The sequence below is a fragment of the Motacilla alba genome, chromosome 2, assembly GCF_015832195.1.
Source record: "Motacilla alba alba isolate MOTALB_02 chromosome 2, Motacilla_alba_V1.0_pri, whole genome shotgun sequence".
Classification (NCBI taxonomy): Eukaryota; Metazoa; Chordata; class Aves; order Passeriformes; family Motacillidae; genus Motacilla; species Motacilla alba.
The window spans coordinates 49,937,614-49,964,337 of NC_052017.1; the positions used below are offsets into that span (position 1 = coordinate 49,937,614).

The 26,724-nt window shown below is 35.9% G+C and overlaps 1 protein-coding gene across 1 annotated transcript in view; it reads right to left on the bottom strand.

The window, feature by feature from the left end:
• Positions 1 to 26,724, bottom strand: part of CNTNAP2 (contactin associated protein 2) — a 1,019,478-nt gene that overhangs the window by 574,877 nt on the left and 417,877 nt on the right. Inside the window, exon 4 of the mRNA XM_038163912.1 lies at positions 1,107 to 1,254. Coding sequence (XP_038019840.1) covers positions 1,107 to 1,254 — 148 coding nt within the window. The remainder of the gene's footprint in view (positions 1 to 1,106; positions 1,255 to 26,724) is intronic.

Here is a 26,724-nt window from a genome sequence, read left to right on the forward strand (position 1 = left end):
TGTCTTATTGCAACGGGTCCTACTCTTGTATTTTTGCAAATATTTATAACAACCATGTGTACCCCCAGGACAGCAGCACCAATACCATAGCAAGCTTGATTTGATTTCTCAGCTAAGTTCCAGCTGTTGGGAAATTCTCTGTGATTCAATATACATTTTTGAAACATTCATTGTATGGAAATAAGAAAAATAGTGTCAAAACTCTATTCCTCATGGTTCTATTGGTGTTGAATGAAAGTATAGAGTCCTTTGACTATCTAATCAAATAAAATAAACCAACTGAAATCATAGTTGATTTGCTAGTCAGAATGGCAAAGGGCTCCAATAGGTCTTATGTCACCAAGGAAGTCAATGATGAGTCTTCATAATTTATTGTAAAATCTGGTTATTAAAAAGCAAATATCAAATAACACCTTCCAGCTAAAATACCAACAAATCCAGGATACTGCCTAAAAAAGTACATAGAAATAGGATATTATAAACTCAATTTTGCATGTTTGCAGACTTCAGCGCTGGCTGTATTGAACTGAAGGAAGGGCATAATTTCTTAAAGCTTTTGGTTCTGCTCTTAGCTACAGAAGCACTTATACCATTGCTCGTCCAGATTTCAGAAGAAATTCTGAAGTCACATTCAAATACTCTACAAAATATCACAGAAAAATGTGTCAGATATTTAGATAATCTGAGTTATTCTGATGGTATTCTTATTTACTGCTTTATTTTTATCTCTCAAACCAGGCAATAAATTACACTGTTTCCCTTTTATCTCTCAAGACCAAACACAACATTTTTTGAACATGATCTCTTCCTTAAATGTCCCAGTCAAGCTTATACAATAGCCAAAGCCTTCTATAACAGAAATCATGAAGATGAAAAGGAGAAACTTCAAAGCAGTATTGCAACATTGCATCTTCCAGAGAAGACCAAACTATCAGCTCAGAATTAAAGTTCCAACAAATATTTCATGAAGCCCTAGTTAACACAATTAGCAATCCTGGACCCAAGGTCAGGATTGTCAAAGTCTTTTACATTTGGATTTAATCCAAAATTCGAAGTGAGGTTTTATTTAGGGGAGGGAAAAAAAGGATTATCATGAAAAAACTTACAGTAGGAGCAACCATAGACTTCAATTCTTAACCCAATTTGGCCTTCTCCATTCCAGTCCAAAGGAACTATCCTTACGTAGCGAGCAATAACTGGATGTTGTAAATCATGCCGGACCACGCTGTCAGAGTTTGTATTTCCAGGAAATGCCTAAGGGAAAAAAGAATAAAAAAAATCAGTTCTAGTGCCTATATGGTTGCCATCTGAAGAAATACATATAAAATCCAATAAAAAGTACCAATAGTGGAACAAAACAAATAATAAGGACTACTACTGCAAACCATAGTCATGACAATATTGAAAGAGATAATATTTAAGTTGGTCTTTTACTTACAGTTATAGGAATAGCTAATTACATGCAGAGACATTAGTTATTCAAAAAATATATCTTAGAAGAAGAATTATCTTGTACCATACATTGTAGACCTGGGTGGTGGTAGATGTAAGAAAGATGCACAGGATTCTTTCTTTGGTTGACTCACAAATTCAAAACATGTTAACAGCTACATTCACCTTGGTTTTTTTTGTGCTGCAGCTATTGATGTGCTAAACAATGATGATGGCACTCCTCACTTCATAAATCAGTTAGTAAGAGACATTAATTAGTGTCTTTGAAGTACTTATATATTTGGATGGTATAAGGAAATGAACAGTCCTCTCTTCTGAGCTGAATAAAAGACAAAGCATACACTGAACAACGACAAAAAATCCTGCTGAGCAGCTGCTTGTTTTCTTAATCTTGTTCTAGGAATCACAGAACTTTATGGAGAGTATAAAAATTTTGATTCCTTTAAAAACGTATGTTTTACTGAGCATGCAGGGTAATGCCCCATAGTTCAAGAGTAAATTCCATTTGGAAATGTTTTAATTTTATGATGCTTTGTATAATCTTATCAAAACCCTACTAAATGTGGGTTTGTTGGTTGTTTTGCTTCAGACTTATTTGTATTTTTTTAAATTTCCTAGAAGTGTTATGGTCAAAGAAAGCTGAATATAGGAAGAAATTATATTCTCTACATAATTAAATTATAGATTAAAAAGATTCTCAAAATCAAAAGTATTTTCTATAGCTCTCCAAGCTTTTTACCCTGACTTATGCTTTACCAGTCCTTTGTCAGAAAGAGAGCTGATCCCAGCAGGTACCTGGCATTTCATGGGTTCCTATTGCTACATGAATCAGTAACCTCTGCTGAATGCAGAAACATAGTCAACAGAGAATAAGGCAGTCCCAGATTAATAAAACACATTCCATTTAGTCTCCAGCAGACGGGTATCTTTTAGACACAGCCTTCATTTAAATAAATGGGAAACAGTAATACACGCTTTGTGGATAATGCAAATACCAGGCCAAAATCCATTATTGCAAGACTGAAAAATCAATTTACAGGACCTTGAAAATTATGCACAATTGCTGGAAAATCTCCTTTTTGGGACAATAAGATTTAAAAGTATAATTTAGACCACAACTCTACTAGGAGATTTTTTTTTTTTTCCATGGGGCTAATCTCTGGCTAAAAAGAAAAATAAAATATAGAATTCTACAATAAGAAACGTCCTTGCAAAACATTTTTTTTCAGAAAAAAAGTGTAAACACCTATATAAATTAGACAAGTTTTTCACATTATAAATCTTATTAAGTCACTTAAATATTATTGCCAGATATCATGCTTTTTCTTTAATCCAAACTGGGAAAATGATCAAAAAGCCTCGCTTATCTGTAAAATACTGTCTCATGAGCCCAACTCCAAAATTCTTTGTTCTATAAACCATTTCTCTTCTTGTATTGGGTACTGACTTCTGTAAGCTGCTTCATATTTCAGCTCACATTGCACCAAAAAAGACTGGGAATATTATTAGCCACAACCACTTTTCTCAAAGGTAGTGCTCCACAGGACAGCAACAGAATAAGAACAAAAAAAATTAAGATAATAAGTCCCCAAATCCTTTCTAAACAATGTTTTTGAACATATATAAATGGAGCTTTCAAGGTTTATAAGGCAAATTTAGAGGACAGATAGCATATTTTAACAGGCCAACTAATACAGTTTAAAATTAATAAATTAAACAAATAATCAATAATCCAGCAGAGTTTGCAGCAAAAATTGTGTGATTTTCAAATTTCACTTTGGCTTTACCAATATGCTTCATCCACTCCACTGTACATTGACACACCAGAGAGACATTCAGTATAATTATCTTTGCACAACTAAAGAACCTATAGAAAAGTGAAGGTAAGAGTTTGGCAAACTTGGAAAGAAAGCTATGGAAGGTTAAGATTCAGACTCAATTTTTTTATCCTCTACTTAAAGAACAACTACATTCTAATCAATAATTAAAAATGGTAGAGCAAAATTATAAATAGACCTAAGTATTGTAATGAAATAGCACACAGCTTAACAGTAGTGTGTAAGTAGAACTGATAAAATGTTTTTAACTTCCTGTAACAGGACAGTTTGCAACCATTTTACAGCACTCAATTCTATGGACAAAGAAAGAACATTACAAAATCTCCTTTTGAGAAAATGCTTTTTACAATAAAGGATTAAAAAGAAATTCACAGCATTAAAAAATTTATCTCTGAAATAAGGAGGCACAGAAATGCCTGAAATGTTAAGTGAACAAAAGCGGACACTTTCATACTTTAACTAAAGACTAAAATGATGGAAGGATGGTGGTTAGGTCCTCAACCAGATAAGCAAAAAGATGTTTGCAGTCTCTCGGCTCTCTGCGAAGTAGAGAAAAAAAATCCCATATTTCACTGAAAAACATCATCATATATATACCAGAGAATCTAATTTAGTTATGGGTAAAATTAATTTTTCACCTCACTTAATTCAGGTGAAGAATTCTCCATCCAAATTAATGATCTATTCAGAGACAAGTACTAAAATTACTTCAGTGTAGGCTCTTTCTAGGATGATGTAAAAATATGGCTATGCATGGAACAGGAGGATGACATTTCTTTTCCTATATGAGGAACTACTAATTTTTTTTCATAGCTTTCTTTAATTACTAGTACTTTTGTCACCACTTCGATTTTTTACTCACTGTTACACTCTTGATAGTTATTTTTGCCTTTTTATCAAAGGAAGAAATAATGTAAATCTCTGAATTGCTGAAAAAAAAAATATCTATGCTTCTAGCTTTATTTTGACACTGCAGTAGTGAAAACAGTACAGAGTCTGTGTTCCCTGGTACTATAGCTCTATAAATGGCAGAAATAGGAAATAGAAGTACCATTATAAAATATGGAAACATCCACAGGCAGGCAGACTCTGTCTTCAGGAAACTTAACTGGGTTTTGTTTTTTTTTTTTGGGGACTCCAAGGTGAGATAAGGATGAAGCTGCCTAAACCCTGAAATTTTTATTTTATAGAAAAACCTCCAAATTCCAAACCAAATATTTTTTTCAAAAACTAGAAGGATTACAAAAGTGAGATGTTGACAGCTTTGTTTACAGCTGCCAGCCCTCTGACTGCACAAAAAAAGAAAATCTGGAAACTGTTTTACACTTGAGTTTTCAGGAATCTGGACCATCAATGAGCAGAGCAGGGCTGGCTGGGTGCTGGAAGCTCTCCACCAGCAGTGCAATGGAATGATGTTTGGCACTGCAGGGCGGATTAAATCCAAGAGCCATAAAATAATTCACATCATGAACTGGTTCTGCACAAGCTGACTGAAATCCACAGCAGATTTCAGAGAAGACAAGATGTTTAAAAAATTTGTTACAACTTTACTACGTGGATGTTTAAGAAAAAAAGATGAAACCTGAACTTCATCAATTCTTTTTTGCTGGTGAAGATTTGCCGAATACCTATGAAAACCCAGCCCAACTGTGTCATGCAAACTCAAACAGCAAGAATAAGAGGATTGGGTAAAGGAGAATGTAAGAGATAAACTTCAAGAAGAAGGGGAAAAACAAAGATATAAAAGAAATATTGTAGGAAAGCAGGATGCAGAAAGAAAGTATAAAAGCAAATGAAAAAAAATGCATCAGAAAGTAACAGATCTAGGTTATCTCCATTTTAGCTCAGTTTTGACAGGTTGTTGTACTTTCATTTCTACTGTGGGAAGTAAAAGTAAGTCATAGGAAGCAGTAATCTTTTACTTGAAGAAACATTTCTGCATTCTCTCCATTGAACAGCACAATTAGTAACACTACAATTTGCATACTCTACTCTTTCCCTAAAAAAAACATGTTCAGAGCAAAACAACATTTCTACAGCATCTTGCATAATCACCTCACAGAGAAATGCATCTGAATAGAAAAAAAACAGTATCTGAAAGTAATTAAAAGCTGTAGTAGGTATTTCCCTTATCCCAAATGATGAAATCCTCAAATGATTCACCATCTGCTGAATTTCATCTTTGAGATTTGTGGTTATCAAATGACCAGAACTCCTAAGAGCTCAGGATTAACAACAAATGGGATCAATTAAACATTATAATGCCGATGATGGTGAGCTTATATGAACTTGATTCTATTACCAGTACCAGCAGTAAATCCCAATTTCACTGGCTATCCATATACTTCCCTCAGCCACATTTCCTCTTTTATATAAATATGTGTGTATATATATATAATCCCCAATGTTAGGTGTGTAGAGCTAAAAATTTATAGGAAAACTACTTAAATACTCAAAGTAAGGAACATCTAGTTTCAGGCTTTCACCAGAATTGAGTACATCTTTTTGTCCTATCCTCAAAACCTTTCCTTGCATTTTTTAATCAGATCCATCTTTTTGTTCACTTTACACCCTTATATTCTCTACTGATTCCTAGGACGTTTACTTTCAAGTTCAAATTCTCTCTGTATGCTGAAAACATATTCTAACCATGTATTCATCATAATTTAATGAATAATATAATGGAATTATCATTACATGTAAAGACTAAAGCCAAAAGCTTAATTGCTGCCTTTTAGTCTTTCACATTTCAAAACAAAACAAAATGATTTAGCAACATAACGTTATTGATCTTTATAAAAAAATATGCCAGCGTTTTATAGCCCGATAAGTACTGTTTTACTCAAAAAGAAATCAACCTCCTCTACTGGAACTTTGATACTTTTTTTTTTGTATTTTAAGAAAAAAAACCTCCAGAAATCTCTAATTAAAAAATAAATAAAAATTTAAAGAATGTTGTCATTTTTTAATCACAGATAACTTGTAGGGATTCAGTTCTGTATAATGTTCCTAGAAAATGTTTTTAAAACTTAAAGACAGAAAATTGAAGAGCAAGATATGATACCGGAGCATAATTTTAGATACCTGAAAGAAAAATTACAAACATGAGCTTCATTATCAAATCTGCGAGTTTTAATGTATCGGTGTTTCCAGCTTTTCTTTTAAAACCAGAAACAAGTGAAACCACTATACACAAACAAGCAAACACAAACCAAAAATCCCCATACCCTCCCAACTACTGTGTCCAGAACGTGACTCAGTAACTGGATGTAAGTGAAACATTCTTTTATCTTCTGTCGCTGTTGTAGGATATTATCATTGTTTAATTTACTTTGAGTAATGAAGCCTAAACAAACTAAGAACTCCCTATCAATCTTGCTCATAAATCCCAAACACAAGAATTAAGTGCTTTTCTCATACTTTTACGTACACTTGTTCATCCTTTATTTATGCACAGAAATATTACCAAATTATCTGAATTTTGCTAGGGAAACTGACTTATTTTAAGGACTGGACAGCAACCCTTTGTTGACTTTGTATCATTGGAATACTTGAGGCAGGACATCTGACAATGCACATGTGTACAGACTGAAGGGTTTTATTTGTTTTTCTTTCACCCAGAACTCCATTTAATAACCCTATTCCCCTGACCTTTAGAATCATGAACAAGGTACACAGACATATGGATGCTGTTAAATTTTATTTAACAGGACCTCACAGCATCACAGCAAAGGCACCGACAATGTCACGTTTCTCTATGTCCTGAAATTGAATACACTATTCCAGAGATGTGTGTAATATCTCAGTGGCAAAGATATTCTTTCCTTTTTGGTTAAAATGCCAAATATAACATGTAAAATTGCTAAAAGAGATACTAACAAAGCTCCTGAATTTTTTTCTGGCCTGTATAATGAAGAAGAAATTTCAACCCCTATGCTTAACCATATAAGTTTTGTTCCACTTGACATAAAATGGGAACAATCCTAAAATTCTTTTAAACCTAAGCTATACCCAAAAAAAATTAAAATATAATTAGGGTTGTAAAGTCAACACTGCTAGTAGAAGTTAAGTTTCCTGCAGAGTCTTAACAAATTCCTGAATATCATTATGATATTAATTTATGTACATAATTACCTGCTATTAATTCCCCAGAGAGTCATACAGTTCCCAGAGAGAAAATTGTGATTATTCATCCTGATACACTAAACAACTGAGGCTGAAATACCTTGAGGTTTTAGGGTAGTTTGTTTGGTTTTTTCATTTTTAACCATATCTAAATTCAAGAGGAAAAACACATGAGCTTGATGTGGAAAATTTTGCCGATGGAAACCTGTCCTAGTCTTTTGCACTTTGTTCCCAAGATTTAGTATGCAGCATTTACACTTTGATTTAAATCGAGAAAACACAACCTTCCCACCAGTGAATAACATTCTATCTAACTTATTGCTTTATTAGTAAAAGCTTCTGAACACATTGGGGAGTAATCATTATCTTGCTCTTAGTCTTAAACAAACTAAACAGATTTTAACACTTAGACTCTGCAGGACCCACTCCAGGAGCAGCGTGGGGTTTCATAATGACTAGGACTGGGATCTTTAAGACAGCTCCTTTATTTGCGTGAGAGAATGAAGTACACAGTGTCCCTGCCTGTGGACTGCCAGATGGGAATGGGCCATCTTCCCATTGACAGAGTGTGCCCTAGAGCAAAGGTGAACTCTTTGTGACAGTTCCCATGTGATGATAGAAAACAAAGTTGCAAAAAAAATTTCTGTGGCACTTAGTATAGTTCCAGGGAGACACAAAATGATTAGGTTAGTTTTGACTTAATCTTTCACTGTCTCTGTTCCACATATATGGAATATGGAGTAAAAAAAAATAAATTATTTTATGGGGTTGTAAAAATAAAATAATTCTTATTAACCACCTAGTCAAGTATTCACATTGCTGTCTAAATTAGAAAGCTAAGCCTTTTGTGGTCAGTGAAGCAAAGTGGGAGATAGGAACTAAATTAAAATCTTGCCACTCTTCAGTTCTTGCACAGTGCAATATAAATTTTTCTGGGTACAATATAAATATATTCTACAAAATAAGGAAACTGATCAACACCTTAGTTCCAAAAAGTTGCCCACTGACTGATTCATGTTAAAAGAGAAAGAATACAAAAATCAGTGTGAAATGGTTGTACAGATAGGATAAACCCAGCTTTTCTGTACAGGAGTTGTGAGATTTCATTCATTAATACACAAAAACTACTTCTGCTGCATCTTTTGTAGAATGAGAGACAGGAAGAATGTGTTTCCAAAACACCTAAGCACAATTTCAATCATTACTGAAATAATAACAGCAACAGCTCTCTGATCACTGGCTGCTGGTCCACAGAGCTCAGCAGTGACAGGAGCTCTCACCTTGAGAAGAAGGTCAAACACAGAGGAACTCAGAGCGGTCCTCGGTTTCTTTCCCTCTCTACTACTGATGTATTTAGAAATTTTTGCACATTTTGATGATTTTAAAGTAGCTTTTTAGTAATTTTCATAACAGTACTCCTTGTCTCACTCTTGTCTCATAGCTTGTATCTCTCCTGCACAGCCCCACTACTCTACTGGGTTATTTGCCACCCAAACTGTTGAGGCTGTTACCAGAGGGCACACTTAGGAGAGGAAAGCACAAACTCAGCAACGTCATTCCACACCCCTGACTTAGTACTTCAGATTGAAAGACTAAAACTCCCTTCAGGAAAAAATACAGAGTCAAAATCTCTTTTAAATACTGTTTAGAATCATCTATCTTCAGTAAGGGCATAGCAACTAAAGAAAGCTTTTTAGCTCTTAATTAGTTAAATATCAATCTAAACAGCAATCTTTACTCATAATAGAAAATACTGGTTTGTGACTTCAGTTTATAACTTTAAATAAAAGTTACTGCACTAGCTGGTTTTATAGTCTTTTATTTTGAGTCATATGTAAGTCATGATTGTTAATATTTAAGATAAAGTTTTCTCAGTTATGAGTAGTTTTCATCGCTATGTTTCCTTTGCAGAAGAGTCCAGAGACTGCTTTCCAGATCATTCCAATTCTGACTTAGACTATTACCATGCAAGAAACCACTGTGAAATAAAACTTTGCATATCTGCAATAGTTGCAAGAACACACTTGTTAATCAATCAGTGAGGAATAAACTCTGGTTATTCTGTATTAATTGCTTCATATATAAAGTTATTGTTGTATACTGAGATAAAATAAACAAACTTTGAACACAAAATTTAAATAAACAGGTGTTTTTCTTTTATACCTTCAGTATCTATTTAATGCTGGGATTTTAGTTAATTGCAAATAGCACTTATATTCTCCACAATTCAGATAAGCTTCCCAGTAATGGGAAGCAAAACTGGATTAAAAAAAGCCAATAATCTGTCTTTAAACATGTTTTAGCTGTCCTTAAATAATATTAAAACATTACAAATTTGATTTATAATTATAGAAAAATAACAATGATGCATTAGAAATAATTTTGAGTCTTTTGGTTTTTTTTGAATGCTTCCAAGTTGCTAAGTTGGTGAAATAAAGGAAGTTGACATAGAATATTTAGTCAAGATTTAGCAGAAAATTACTAAACAAAAAAAAAAAAAGGAAAAATAGCACTATTGCCATCTAACACATGTTTCAGTTTCTGGCTGTACGTACAGTACTCTCAAAATATGTCAAGATGAAAGAAAATAAAAGTAACTTATCTAAAATATTTCACATACAGTAAAGTTAAGAATTCCAAAGGGTGATGCAGCTATCAATGTCAAAACTCTAATCATTTTCCTTTTCTTTCCTCCTGTTCACCCTCGGCAGAGCCCATACTCTAAAAATCACCATCTTCATTAAGATCTTCCTGAAGAAGGTTCACAAGTTTAGAGCCTTCTTGTCTGTGAACCACAGCAAAAGCGAAAAAAACCCCAAAAAACAAACCTGTAGCCAAAATGTAACTATGAGAAACGTCAATAAAAAAATGTGTAGATCCTTTCAAAAACTCAGTGTAAGGCTAAAAAGGGTTTTTGATGCAGAGAATCATAAGCAAAATGGCATGCAAGCAAACACAAAATTCTTGTCTCAGGAAGAATACCTGGAGTAGGATTCCTTGGAATAGTCCTTTCAAACTGATCAAAGGAATATTACTAAGAAATCCCCAAAGGCAGAATTACAGTATGTGACAGGCTTCAGACATGCCAGTTTGTCCTTCAACTTGAATTCAATAGTTGCTCATCTTTCTAGGGAAATAAGTACAGTTTTAACCACTTGGCTGTCTGACATGATACCAAAAAGCCACTAGAATATTTTACAAAGGAACGTGGAAAGAAAGATCTGAATTGTCAGAAGCTACCTCTTTCTTCAGGGATTTCTTTTCTTTTTTTTCCTTTTTCCTGCTAAGATGAGCATGACTGAAAGAATTTTGGGAGAAATGCAGAATTCTTGTGTTTCTGCTCAAGTCCATTCTCAGTCTTCATACAAAAAGTACATAGTATATATATGAGAAGTTCAGAGTAAGAAGTAATCTTTGATTTGAAACCCCTGTGAATTTAGTAAACTGTTAGATGTCTTAACAAAAGAAACACTAATGGAATAAGAAATACTGAAGGTCCTATTTTTATTTTAAAGTGTATAACTTGATTTCATCCCATTCCCTCTTTTGCAACTGCATGCTTTCAGAAGTTTTATTTTTCCCTTTTGCTGAGATAATATGCATCTAGAATTTCCATATGCTGCTGTTTTGTTCAGGTTTGCATCAACTACTACTCCAAAGGTAACTGTGTAGATATCTTTTAGTTGAAATGCCTTCAAAAAGGCTGTTAGCATCTGAAATAGGAAGATTTTCATAAATCAAAACCTTTTTTAATAATCACCAAATGTAAATCTAGTTTGAAAACAATAATTGAAGGAGGAAAGGGTCTTTAAAATTTTGATCACCTGTCCACTTCTTTCCTTACAATTCAGTAAACAAGTACTAAAGTGATGTCAAGGCCTAATTTTCTTTCAGCAGAGACTTCCTAAATTTAATTTTAAGCTGTGCCATAAATCTTAGGGGATTGAACATTAGAATCAATTGATTACTAGTTGTGTACAAGCTTTTTTTTTTCCTCACAAGCATTGGCAATTTTATCTGACTCAGATATTTCTAGTTTATTTATTTTTGGCAGTCAGTATACATGCTTCCCTGGCCAAGGAGGCAGTGACAATTTGAGTTTAGCATAACTTCATTGCAATCTTTTCTATCACTTAGCAGGATCGACAGCCTCCACAGTCACTAACTTAAAAAAAAAGTTAGATGTCAGTAGAGCAACATTGTTGCTATTAACAGCTTCATGAGTGTTACTCATATAGAAGGAGAAGGTGGATTTTTTCATGTACAGAGAGCTTCATTACTTAGGTGCAGTACTTGTCTTACATGATTTTGATTGTCTGTGACAAAGATTTGCTGCAGCACAGAGAAGATGTTTATGGTTCTGTTTCTATGCAAGGGCCCACATTGATCAAGAAAAGGCTGGCAGATACTCAGTGAATCTTCTTGTATATATTTTTTTTCTGAAGCTATGTCACACTGATGCTGCTGTTTTCCAGTAAGGAAAAGTGTTTGTAGCATCACCAGCTTTAGTAGAGTGAAGACACCGTTATCTTGTTGCTATTAGTCTGTTATATCCCTTTCTGTAAAACTAATATAAGAGAAACAAAAAACATCCTTTTATGGATATTTATAGGAAGGAGGAGTGGAAAGACAAAGGTACCAGGATCTCCCTATCTTTCCCTTTCCCTAAGTTCTAGACTTATTTAGTTGCTGCCCGAGAGCATTTTGAAAACACACTTGCAAATGCTCAGAACGAATTTGGAGCTCTTCAGATGAAAGAGGCCATCATAATGTTACTCTGTTTCTCTACAGGTCCGCAGAAAGCACCTGCAGGAAATGCCTTTGCAGACATTTGATAAAACTCTGTGAATACTTGTAACAGCGTAAGCACAGTAGTCAGGAATGACTGCTGGCAGCTGTGTTTGCTGCTTACTTACTGTGTGAACTGAGACTGACATCCCAATGTCTCTGAAACTCATTCTGCCTGTAAGACAGAGATAATTCTCTTGGAAGTGTTTGTTGAGAATTAATTATCTATTATTTATGCATTGATTCTTGAAAAACAAAACCAATCCATTCATTGATTTTACATCCCTGCTCACCCAAATAAATAATAATAATAATAATAATAAAATTTAAAAATAAAACAAACAAACAAACAAAAAACCAAAAACAAACCAAAGAGATTAATTGACTTTGGTGGCCAGAGGAGAGCATTATGATAATATATTCTGGAGTTCAGTAGACGCAATGCCAACTCCCATGCAATAGTTCAGTTAACAAGTTCATAGTCTGGGCTTCATTCCTGAAGTTATCCTGTCTTGATTCCAAAACTGAAAGTGATAAAATAATCAAATTTATCACACCCCTACAGAAGCTTTTCCACACTTATATTCAGTGTCAAATATATGCATTATTTCTACTTGGTTTGCTCATCCAGTCACTGGATCTTATTACATCTTTTGCTCTATAGCTAAGAATAGTTCACCATTATGGATAACTTCTTTTTAAGAAACTAGCAAACTAGGGATAAAATACTCACTGTGTTTCTATAACATTAAAATAATCAGGTAATTAAGCAAAATCTGTAATTTGTCTGGGACAGCTTGCAAAATGACAACATGATCTGGCTTCCAAAACCTTTACAGGCTTTCTTTTAAAGTCACTAGCTTCCCTTCTCCCTTCCCACAATGGATGTGAAAAATCAGGCTAAAATAACAGCATGGATTTCCATTCATTTTTTGTGGAATTCATTCTGTTGTCACCTCACTGACTTAAATACCAAGATTCAAAACAGGATCACCAAAAGGTTTCCAATTATCTTTACACTATGCATTAAAATCCAGCTGGGATTGCGATACTGTACGATAAAAGAAAACTTTTAGGCAGTCTCCAGTATGCTTCATGCAAAATCATCTGTGACAATGATATAAGCAATATGGTAACACAATAACTCATACTTCCATTTAAAAATTGTCAATCCTTTTTTTGTTCAGATAATCTCTGTGTGATCCAAATTGATGACTTAGAATAAGTGATAGAAATATTAAGTAGCTGTCATATTAATGCATTGGAGGACATGGTTAATATCCAGTTTTTAGGAAGAATGTAACAAAAAATTCAATCCATCTTTGAATAAAGATGTTTGGGATTTTTTAAAGACACCATTTCAGACACACATATTTACACAATATAATTATTTAGCATTGTTAAGATAGGCTTGGTCACGGAAAAATAATAAAATGTATACTTTAGACAGAATGAAGAGCACAGCAAGGTGGGGAGAAAGCAGCAGCAGCAATAGATCCTTGTTTTCAACAGCTTTTCATAAATTCTCTTGGGAAGCCAACTGAATTTCATTGAAGGGAGTGAATCAATGGTCCTTCATAAAAAGAAAATCAATTAGAAAGTCATTACCTGAAAATTAGCACTCAAAAAACAAAATTCCATTTTAAAGCCAATTAGACTGCATGTCAGTACTAAGTTGAATTGCATTTACATTGATGTATGCAAAATGATTTACATCCTCCATTCCTAAGAAATGCAGAGAGTGAAGAATTAAAGAATATATTTAGAGACGCTGTTAAATTTATTTTTTGGAAGCTATCTATCTCAAACAGCAGATTACTGTGCTGGGCTTTTAAACAGCTTTACATTGTATATCTCAAGTACTGATGTTATTATTGGAATTACAACACTTGAGGAAACCTTACTTCTCCTCCCTGTCATAACAACATGGAGGAAAACAACTGTTAATGTAAAAGCCAGAGAGGGAGGGGGCTCAAGGAGAGTAAGTACCCCAAGAACCTCTTTCTCCAAACAGCTTGCCATAGTCCTGGCAGATTTGTGTCTTGAGCCACACTGGAAAGACAAACACTTTTAAGTGTATAGAAGAAGGAGTAGATGGCATCTCACAGAAGAGTTAAAATCTTCTCCAGGGCTGCAGCTGGATGATCAATCCATCCTGTTTAGAATGATAGGATTAATCCCACTCTGCCTGGGTCTGCCAGCATGAAAAGGGTGGTATATCCTTCCCTCACATGTCTGGTCTGGGTAAAACAGGAAGCAGCAGAACCCAGGCCCTGAAGATGGGACATTGCAGCTTGTAGTGCTGAAGAGGCACTATGATAAGTATGGCTCAGGGAATTGCATCTTTGCAAGGGAGAGGGCACTGCCTCTACATCTCCAATCAGAGACTTATCTTAAGGACACAAGACGAAAATAGAAGAAATAAGGCACAGAAATATGAATTAATTATGGAACATCAAGCACATCTTAATCACATACTTCACATCATGCACACACTTACGTAGAATTAGGTTGAATGGCTAAAATGTTAAGTGCCATCTTGAAATGAGACACTTCTCTGAGCTGGGGTAAGTGTTCAAGTGTCAGTTGAAGAGGCAACAGCAGAGATATGAGTGGTGACCGAGGTCAGTCTTGTGGGGACTATTGGATTGTGCTGTATGGGAGGATCCCAAGCTCAGGGACACCTGATCAGCTGCCCAAGGCCCCCGCAGGACCCTGCAGCCCTCAGGAGCCCATCGGGAAAGGAGGGGGCATTGCCAGGAGCCATTGTCAGGGTGTTGCTGTTGAAATGTTTCCAGGGAGTGTGAACAGCCATGAGGGCAGCAAACAGAGCAGGCAAACAGGGTGTGGCACATGAGAAGGAAGTGGCACAGCAGTTTCTTCAGGTGTTCTGCAGGAAGATCACAAAGGTAGGGCACAGAACCTAGGGAATGAGTCATCACCCATCAGACATTCCATTGGAATGGAAAGTTTTGGACTTTTTGGGAAAGAGAGGCTAGGGAGGTAAGTAGGGGGTATAGCCCTCTATGTCAATAACTGGCTGGAGAGTATGGAACTCAGGGAAGGATGAAGATCTAGTTGAGAGCTTATGGGAGAAGATTAAAGGGAAGGCAGGGACAGGAGAGAGCGTGTTATAGTGAGAGCAGACCAATCAAGAGGATGGTGTGGATGAAGCCCTCTAGAGGCAGACAGGAGTGGCCTCGCACTTCTAAGCTCTGGAACTCATGCAGGATTTCAACCACCTGACATCTGTTGGAAGGAGAACATGGCAGGGCACATGCAATTCCAGAGCTTCCTCAAATGGGTTAACAACTTTCTTAGACAGGTGACTGAAAAGCCAACATGAAGGTGCCACACTGGACCTTGTGCTCACCAAGAGGAAGGAGCTAGTGGGGAATGCAGTGCTTCAAGGCAGGCTTGGCTGCAGTGACCAGGAGATGGTGTTTATGATTCTGAGGATAGCAAGGAGAGCATGCAGCAATCTCACTGCCCTGACTTCAGGAGAGCAGACTTTGGTCTCTCCAAGGACCTATTTGGTAGAATCCCATTAGACAGAGCCCTTTAAGAAAGACAGGCCCAAGAATGCTGGCTGAATTTCAAGGATCACCTCCTCCAAGCTCGGGTGCAAGGTATCTCAACAAGGACACTGAGCAAAAATGCCAGGAGACCTCTAGGGATGGATAAGGAGCTGCTGTGCAAATTCAAAGTGAAAAAAAAAGAAGCTTTCAGAAAGTGGACACGAAGACACGTGGCCTGAGAGAAATACAGGAAAATTGTATGGGAAGCTAGAGATAAGGTTAGGGAAGCCAAAGCCCAGTTAGAATTGAGTATGGCCAGGGGTACTAAGGATAAGAGGAAAGGCTTTTACAAATATGTTGCAAACAAGATAAAGGCTAGGGATAATGTGGCCCCCTCCAGAAGGAAAGGGAGACCTGACTATGCTGGACAAAGATAAGACTGGGGTTTTCAACAACTTCTGTGCCTTCAAAGGCAAGTGCTCCAGCCACATCACCCAAGTCGAGAAAGTAAAATGCAGGGACTGGGAGGATGAAAATGCTGAGCCCCCTGCAGGAGAGGATCAGGTTTGAGACCATCCAAGGAACCTCAATGTGCACAAGTCCATGGGACCCAATGAGGTTCATCTGTGGGTCCTGAGGGAGCTGGCAGATGAAGTTACTAAACTACAACCTATCATTTTTGAAAAATCCTGGCAGTCAGATAAATTCCTTGATGGCTGGAAAAAGGGAAATCTAAATCCCGTTTTCAAAAAAGGAAAAGCAGAAGACTGGAGGAGCTACAGACCAATCAGTCTCACCTCTAGGCCAGGCAAGGCTATGGAGCAGATTCTCCTGTAAACTACGCTAAGGTACAAGGAAAAGAAACACATGATTGGTAATAGGTGGCTTCACAAAAGGGAAATCATGCCTGACAAATCTGGTGACCTTCTGTGCCGGGGCTACAGTACTGGTGGACAGGGGCAGAGCAATGAACATTGCCTGTCTGGACTTATGCCAAGTGTTTGATACTGCCCTACAGAACATCCTTGTCTCCAAGTTAGAAAGATATGAATTTGATGGATGGACCACTGGGTGGATAAAGAACTGGCTAGATGACAGAGTCCACACTGACACCAGTAACGAGTGGTGTTCCTCTGGAGTCAGTGCTAGGACCAATTGTTATACAACATTTTTGGTGGTGATATGGGCAGTGGGATGAAGTGCACTCTCAGCTCGCTGATGACACCAAGCTCTGTGGTGGTGCAGTTACACACTGAAAGGAAGGGATAATGCCATCCAAAGGGACCTTGACAGGCTTGAGAGATGGTTTGATGCAAACCTCATGAAGTTCAACAAAGCAAAGTGCAAGGTCCTACACCTGGGTCACTGCAATCCCAGACACACTGATGGGTTGGGCAGAGAAGTGATTGAGAGCAGCCTTGCTGAGAAAGACCTGGGGATGACAGGCCCACATGAGCCAGCTGTGTGTGCTCACAGTCCAGAAAGCCAATTGAATCCTGGGCTGCATCACAAGGAGCGTGGCCAGCATGTCAAAGGAGGTGATTCTGCCACTCTGCTTACACGTGGAGTACTGCATGCAGTTCTGGTGTCTGCAGCATAAGGAGGACATGGAACTGTCAGAGGAAGCTGAGATGAGGACTAAAAAGTTGATAAGAGGACTGGAACACCTCCCCTTCCTTTCTCAGAACACAGGATGAGAAAGCTGAGGCTGTTCATCCTGGAAAAGAGAAGGTTGTGTGGAGATCTCATAGGAACCTTCTAGTTCTCATAGGAACCCTCCATAGGAACCTGAAGAATTCTAGGGGGAAGCTGGAGAGGGACTCTCCAGGAACTGTAGTGATAGGACACAGAGTAATGGGTACATATTGAAAGAGAGGAAATTTAGGTTAGCTAAGAAGAAATTTTTTATCATGAGTGTGGTTACACACTGGAAGAGGTTGCCCAAGGACACTGTGAATGCCTCAACCCTGGCAGTGCTCAAGGCCAGGTTGGATAAGGCCTTGAGTAACTTGGTGTAGTAGGAGGTGTCCCTGCACCTGGCAGGGGACACTGGAACTGGATGACCTTTAAGGTCCATTCCAACCCTGTAGCTATGTCAATATGTCTATGTCTATAATTCAAGAGCTTAATTTAGGTGGTAAATTGGAGTGACAGACATGCTAGACTACCAAGACATCCCTACCAGCTCAGCAGATGTGACACAGGAGGTCTGATACTAACCAGCAGTTTGTGGCAGGGCAGCATGCCCAAGGTGTCTCAGCTGGTGCTGGGTACCTAAATTCAGGAAATGGATTTTCACAGTAGGTGCTTAAAACACGTGTCTGTGTATGAGATTAATCCTGCCTGATAAAAATTCTGCCTATTCTGATAACAGTTACTTGCACAAATAGCTGTATTCTAGGTATTCCATGCCAGAGAACCATATAGAGTAGACGGTTCATATGCAAATTAATATATATTTCTTCATTTATACAGATCAGTGTGTTCGAGTTCAGTTATGTATTTGGGATCAGTGTATTTTGGGCTCAGTTTTGACAGAAGTCTAATGCCTGGGAACAAAAAATACCAAAATCCTATTCAATTGCATTTAAGATGGAGTAATTTGTCTGGGCTGGAAAATTAATCACTATGTGTAGACATAATAATGGAGTGAAGTAATTGGCTTAAATATCTTTACCCTCAAACTGTGATTCTAAAATCTAGCAAAAAGTACATAAAGTGTTAACCTGGATCTATGGAGTGATACCATAAATGGTAAAATGAAAAAATTACATTCCCAAAATTAGTACAAATAATACAGAATGAGGTTTTATTTTTAAGATTGTTACTGGAGTTCTGTATTTACAAAATATAAAACCATGGTATACCAGCCTTTTACTAGTCCTTATTTAATCCATAGCTAACAAAACCTACTTTCAAAACAGTGAAACTCTATATTGCTCTTTCATACAGGATAAAAGATCATTATAAAACAAAAATACGTCAAAATCAGGTATCAGTGTAAGAATATAAAGAAAAGTTTCTAAATGTTCATTTATATTTTATAACTGTAGCTCAGGTTTTTACCTCTACTTCCAAATAACCCCAAGTGCATCTCAGCTGAATATCTAGACATCTAAGTCACTGCCCGTGTTTAGGGAGGCGATTTGCTTGCTCATGAGAGGTCCTCCTAAGAGGAAGGATTTTAGAACTTTTCTCAGCAAGAATACTGAGTATCTTATCTTTTGCTCCAGCAGGTCAATCAGTAAGTCAGTCTGCTTTCTTTGCACATCATCTGTGAGTTAGAATGCTGACTTTTCACGTATTTTTTTTTTTGTGTGTTAAGGGAAAAAGAACTATAGCAGTAAATGATGAGAATATATAACAAGTTGGTTCTAATCATGGCTATGCAAGACTGTACTCCTGAAAGTAGCATTAAACCCTTAGGGCTATGCCGAAAAATTGTTGTGTGGAGCTCAAACGATGCACTTGGCTTTGACAGATACATCTTGACATAATATTTGAAATATTTGAGCAAGTGACCTGACCCATTGTAGGCCCAAGTGAGGCACTACATTTCTATTCAGGAGAAAGTTTATCAATTCAGACATCTACAAGATTTCTGAACTATTTATACTCCTACCTAAATTATGAATTTAAAGTAAATATGTCTTCTCAGACTGTAAGTGTGCTGATGCATCTTAAAGGCCATAAAAGTCAAGAAAGAACAAACTTTTTTTACAAAGAGCCAAATACTAAGTACTGTGATAATAGTATTGAGCTCTCAAAAGCCTTAAAACAAGGAAAAGAACATACTGGGATAGGGAAGAAGAACAGAAAAAAAACTGAAAAAAGTTGAAATTTGCCATTCTAGAGCCAGCAAACACATGCACATTTATGTCAATTTCTGGTGACAAAGGTCTGGTAACAGCAGAAATCTGGATATTAGTGGTTGCATTGGGTATTTTCTGGGTCTGATTAAGACTCTATCTCAAGTTGATTTCATGTTTCCAGAACAGCAGAAACTTTAAGTATTGCCCGCTCAACGAGATAAGATGCTCCCAGATTGCAGAGTAGGGCTTTGTATAAGTAGAGCCTTCCAAAACACTGTCCAAAATTGCATTAAATTTGTACAGGGAACAAACAGTATATTTCAAAAAAATCCTTTATTATAATCATTAGAGAGAACTTTGTTAAAAAAAAAAAACAACAAAAAATAATAATTTATTTTTTGTGTGAATTTTAAAAAAGAATTCCTAAGTACTTTTCTAAAAAGATATGATCCCAACATTAACGAAAAGTTCTTCTGCTAATGAACATTTGTACAATCTTGTATATCCACTTATGCTTTAATGGAGGCCAAAACATCCTCTCCTTAAGCAGCAAGGCTGATCCTATTGGATCACTGGATCAGAAAAATTTAGATTCAGAGGGGATGTGTCATGGTCGACATACATGATATGATATTCTCTCCTTCCACATAGATCTCCTCTAAACAGAACCTCTTATTAACTTATAGTCTGAAAAGAGAGGATGATTAGAAAATAAAGTTTTAGGTAGAAGAGAGTGAATATTACCTGTGGATTGGGCAAAAAGTACTAAACAGAAAAGATCATCTTGCCACATGACAGAAATTACGAGACAACAAAAAAAAATACTTTGTCATGATAATTGAGTGGAAATGTTGATGTTGGGAAATGAATCCTCAGGAGAGTTTTTTCTTTAAGGTAGACAAAAAATGGATGTAGGCTGCAAAACCAAAATAACCAATAAAAAAGAAAGGTTCAAAATTAAAATGATCACATCAGAAACAAAACCTGTAGACACAATGTCTGACACAACGAAGACAAGATAATTTTTATACAAAGCAGACTGGAGGACATTGCACATGAAATGGTAAATCTTCTTGCCAGGATTTATTAGTCTTTCAAATAGTAAGGAACTAAGACTTGGGGAATGACAAGCATTTGAAAATAAGCTACATATTTGTCAGGTTCAAGGAAGGCAAAATAGCTGCCTAAAAAGCTAAAGATTTTGAGCTTTAAATACATTTTGAAGCAAAGAAAGATGTATAAATCTTTGAGAAACAATAAAATCCATCAATGGCAGAGCTAAACTAACCCATCTGATATCTCTTCCACATGAAAATTTGTTGTATTCTTTGGTTGGGTTTGTGAGGTTTTTTGAGGTTTTTTGGGGGGTTTTTTTGTTGGTTTTTTTTTTTTTGTGGTTTTTTTTTGTTTGTTTTGCTTTCATTAGTTTTGTTTTGGTTTGGGTTTTTTTTTTTTTCTTTTAAGTAACAGAGATGGAATATAGGCGAATTTCAATGTACTGTTTGTTATTCACTCATAGGAGATTAGACATTGAGATAGAGAAGATGGCAAATAGTGTAAGCTTTGGAAAGGAGCCAAGAGAATGTGATAAGTGAATGAAGAAAAGAGAATTCTTTGGTTGAGTTTTTCAAGAATCATTCTTGGGGTTTGCATTATTTCATTGTTAACTCTGAGAGAAAGTAAGACATATGATAATGAATGTACAGTGACATGAAGTTTGAAGTTTCTTCCAAGGTCAAGGAAAAGCTATCAAACATGAAAAATGCACTAAATCCTAAGAGACAGCAAAGCCAAAGGACTTCACCTAGGAACCAAATTATGATTTCTTCTATTCTTTGGGGCAAAAGTGGGTAATAAATGAGATCTATAAACTGTATTATCAGATACCAAAACAAAATGAGTAATAAATCTTTCTTCAAACATGTCAAAAGAACACAGACTTCTAGACACTTTGAAATACTAACAGGTAAATAAACAGAATATAAATGGATAGCAATGGCAGAAAAGTGAAATGCATTCTTTGCATGCTCTGGATGAAACTGGGGTGATATCCCTTGTGAGTTTCTTCTTTCTAAGGGGTTTTGACAATGATTCAGTTTGAAGCAATTTTGGAGCAAATAGTCAGAATAAAAAGTAACAAACCACAAAGGCCAGACAGTATTCAGCCATGGGTTCTGAACCAACTCACAGACGAAACAGCTGAATTTTTAATGGTAATGTATATAAATTCTCACCTGAAACTGCCTTGGTGCCTCACCATAGGAGAGTGTCAATTTTAAAAAAGCATCCTTCAGAGAGCAAGGGAGAAAACCAGATCAGTAAGATGGTCATCAGTAAGATGTTAGACAAAGTCTTATAAACTAGAATAAGGAAATTACTGCAGACACACAAGTAATTATGATCTACCTGAGAAAAATAAGCTTGGCTTTTACAGAATAATCCATTATTACTAATCTATTGAAGTCCATGGAAAGAACAAATGTGCATGTGGCTAAATGGGACCAATTAAATTTTCCATAAAGCTGTGGAAAGTGTTCCTTACCAAAGGCTTTTTAGATGATGAAGTCTTACAGCGCATGGAAGGCCCTTAAATGGTTAAAAGAGAAACAGTAGACAGTGTTGAATTCTAGTGGTGGAAATCTGCAGTGGAGTTGTTCTGATACCTGTAATGTTCAGCATACTCATAAGCTATATGGGAAAGAGGGTGAGCAGAGAGACAAGAAAGTTTTCTGCTGGCATTAAATTATTTAAAGTGGTAAGGATGAGAGAGTACTGTGAAGAACTGCAGCAGAATATGTCTTATGAACCTGAATGACTGAAATTAAGTGTAGATAAATGTAAAGTGCCACATGGGGGAAAAGAATATCCTAATTTCACATAAAAATTATGAGCTCAGAGCTAACCATTACTATTCAGAAGAGAGACCTTAAGATTATAATAAATAGTTCCATGAAACAGTCATTTCAATGCTCAGTAGCAGTTAAAAAGCAAATTAAATGCTAGTACAGGAGTACAGAGAAAAGAGTTATGCCACTGTAAACAGTGCTTCATCTACAGTTTGGACATAACCTGGAGGTCCAGACCCTCACCTCAAAAATGTTTTAAAAATGAAGTGAAACTTTTATATTAATAAATAGTATTGTAAATAAATAAATATTTATATAATCAGAACAACTGAATTACCTGTAAATTTTTGATCTGGAAAATAAATCACTTTATTGGAATATGAAGAAGCTCTACAAAACCACAAGGAATGTGGAGAGAATGTCAGAAGGATCAGCTTTGCAGTTTCTTTCTGTCTAAATGTATACTGGGCATCAAATGAAGGTAGGTTCAACACTTTCAAGAAGATAAGAAGCTCAGCAAAGGGCCAGCAATTTATAATATTTATTACCACAATCATAGGTGCTATAGCCCTGTGTGTTTGTCTAAGAAGGGAAGCTGCAAATGCAACAGGAAAGGATCCTCTGACGATTGCTAAATAACAATACACACATGACTCAAGAAGTCTTTCAGCTGAAACTAATTAGAAGATAGAAGTGCTTTACATGGAAGCGTTGTACATACTCCCTCCAATTTTATTTCCCCCCAGGCATTTCCTTGTGAACAATGTGGGAAACACAATAGAAGGATCTTTCATCTGATTAATTATGGCCTTGCTTAAATTGTTTTTATTTTGTTCTATGCAGTATAGGCACATATAATTGAGTCTCTGCTATATTGCAATAGGAAAGATAAACTTGTTCTTCATATATCTCAACTTCATTTGTTTCCAATTCTTTTTCCTCCATCAGAAATAAGTAAAAATTAACACTATTTTATGAAGCATTAGAAAATTTCCCTATTCATTGCTTAGGCAATCCATTTTTATAGTCCTAAAACATAGAAGGGGTGTATAGAAAAATATACTCAGAGGAAGCAGGGAAACAAAGTCTGTCTTACCAAAGAACCACAGATGTGCTTAGCACAGGTCACAAAGCGAAAAAGAAAATTCCTCGTGACTATTGTTCCTACAATCATTGAATAAAGTAAATGCTGGCAAGAAAAAGACAAAGATGTGATAAAAAATTGAAGTGGTTGTCAAATATCCATTACTAAAATTAGGATAGAAGTTGGGAATAGGTTTCTGACCAGCATCAGGGGGGAAATTATGACATAAATTTCAGACAGTTAACAAGGCTAGGAAATCTAACTCAGAGGCAGAGCTTTAACCTTCAAAACTCATTTGTCTAAGTTCTTACCCAAATGGAGCTGCTACAAAAAAAAAGGTAACAAAAGCAGATATTACCTATCTAAGAGGCCGCTTGTAGATCTCTTTCCTATGTTCATATCACTGGGGGTTTGTTTCAGGTTTTGGGATTTTTTCACTGATAAATACATTTTAAAATAATATATAATTTCACTTTGGTGAATTGCAACAAGTTTTTCAACCAGATTGTGTCAGAATGCCTCAACAAACTAGGAAATTTATTTCTGTCAGGCTCCTAGCTGTGGCTTTGATCACAGTTACAGAAAATTAAACAGAACAGCTGTCAAATACCAGGTTGCTTGATGTTTAATTCATGTGCAAACACCTACTTCAGCAGTTTGATGCGCTAGAAACTGCTTCCCAGAAGTGCTCTCTATTCACAAAGTGAGACAAACAGTGTAAACTTTGTGCCTCACAATTACTTGGTTTTTCTTTGATAATAATATCTGATACACTGAAGACAAAACTACATATTGTTCTTGTGATTAAAATGATTTAATTAAACAATGCTTATATTTCTGCTTCCTTAAATCCACGAAAAAGAATTCTCTTTAAAGTAATTTAAACTACAACACAGTTCTCTTCATTGAGGAACACTTTATCTATTGTCTGTGAGGCAATGAGCACACATAAAACCAGAGTAGATTATCCACTCTGTAAGAATTCTTCATATTCAAAATATCCATGTATGTGTCAATGACAAATTATTATTATTGGTAGTAGAATTCTGTTTTATTTATGGACAGAACTTTGTTCACAAAAAAAAATCCACTGGTCAGTTTGGACCAAGCACGAACTACTGTTGATATAAGCAGACACTGGAAAATGTAACAGAAATAATAATTTGGAAGGATGTTTTCACTATTATTTGTTACAAGTTGCCTAACATTAAGAGGACCACACTATGTGGATTTCCCTATCTCTAAAAAATCCTAGGTAGGCCAAGCAGAAAGCCACATGAAAGAGAGCAGAAGGCTGGATGAATAAGAAAATGCAAAACTTTGCGAAAAAACCCAAGCAATGTAAATCAAATATTGGAAACGAGAAAGAGGATTCAAAACGAAATCTAGGGTTTCTGCATCAGCAAACACAGAAAGTGATCTCAACAGTCGTATCACAGCTGAATTAGAGTGAACACTTTGAGTGTCAGAGAGGTCAGATAAGTGAAGTAGATCTCTAATCAAAATGGAAAATCATTAATATAAAAATAAATGTATATATATTTATACTAATTACTAGGGCTCAGGAGCAGCCAAGATTCTCTGTTCTCAGAGGATCATTTTCTTCACATCCCTAACAGCTGATCATGAGGCTGAGAAGGGATGTCTACAGCTCTTTATGAAAGGGCTCTTGAGAAAAGTGCAAAGAGGGTGCAATTATTGGGAAGTGAAGAGAGGCTGAAGATAAAGGTACTGTGTATGGCTGAAAGCAAAAAACAGTCAAAAGGAGATGTCTTAGAGAATTAATAACAATGAGGCTGTAGTCACTGGGATGACATCTGCAGGTAAGGGAGAAGAAAAAGGCACCAACAGTAGGCAGGAGAGCTGTCAAAGAAGGACAAATACTGTGGGTGAGAAAACTGCTGTGATGTCAATGGGAATAAGTAGGAATGAGCAAAAAGAAATCCCTTAATGAATATGAAGCTGCACTGACATGGGTAAGAATTAACATTTTCAATTAAAGGAAAGAGCAATAGGAAATGCACTTATATTGTTTAGAAGTCTTTCATAGACTCACACACTTGAAATTTGTATATGCCTTAGACGATAATAGAAAATGTTGTAGCAGAATTTTACATTCTTATGCTCTTATTTTTCGTGGTTCTTTTCCTACTCAAAATTTTGCATCCTCTCAAAGATCTAATTCTTTAAATGGAGAAGATATAATTATTGATGTAATTTATACTCTACATGCAGTTGAATTTTTCTTGACAGAGACAGATTTTTTTATTCATACAAATTTGGAAGACTAGATAGCATTTGTGTTCTTTAGTTTCCCAGGTGTATTTCCAGTTCCAGACTACACTGTGCATTACATGGTACTTCAGCACATGAGTGGGCAACAGCAGTTTTACAAAGGAAAATAAAAACCTCTTCTCCTTAACTATTTAAGCTTTTTTTCAAGGAGAGATTTAACACTTGAACAAGTTTCAAAACCACTCCAGGCAGTATGATATGAAGTAATTTTAACATGTTTCAGTACATTAGGTTTAAGGAATAATACTTACTTCTTTGCTGTAACATTGTCCAAGTCTCTTGGCAAAAATAAACCACTGGACATAAAGAAGATGTGCTATTTCAGTAATATAAGGCATTATTTCCTACTTACATCCATGTCCCCCTGTATAGCATGCAATCATAGCTGTTGCACATCCATATATATGTACCAAAATTAATTAAAAAATCCAGAAAGCCTGGTATTTAGAAAAGAAAAAGTATAAGAATAACAGGGAAAACTTAGTTATTTTGTTTTTGAAGATCAGGCATTTTATGGTTGCCTGAATACTGAATTGAAAGCTTTACCAAAAGGAAATAACATTTTTAAATAGTGTTGCAGACTTTGACAGTTGAATTTCATGGAATTTCATGGAATTTCATGGAATCTTCTATAACTTTAAAAATGAAGCTATTTTCCTCCATTTTTACTCAATCATACCAAGAACAGAAGCAAAATGTTTAACTATATTTGGTCAAGTTCAATATTATAAACTACATGCATGTTTTTTCACCCACTCTATGCATTTTTTTCTAGTGCCTCTGAAATGTAAAGTCCCACACATATTTAATATTTACATTTTTATGTTTAGTAAGATGGAGGAGCCCCGTGTGTATCAATATTTTGTTGATACCATAGTTTCTGTTATGTTTTCTTCTTTCTCTGTAGATACACAACAGGAAAAGAAACAGCAACCACAAGTAATATCAGTTTGTTTCTATTTTAGT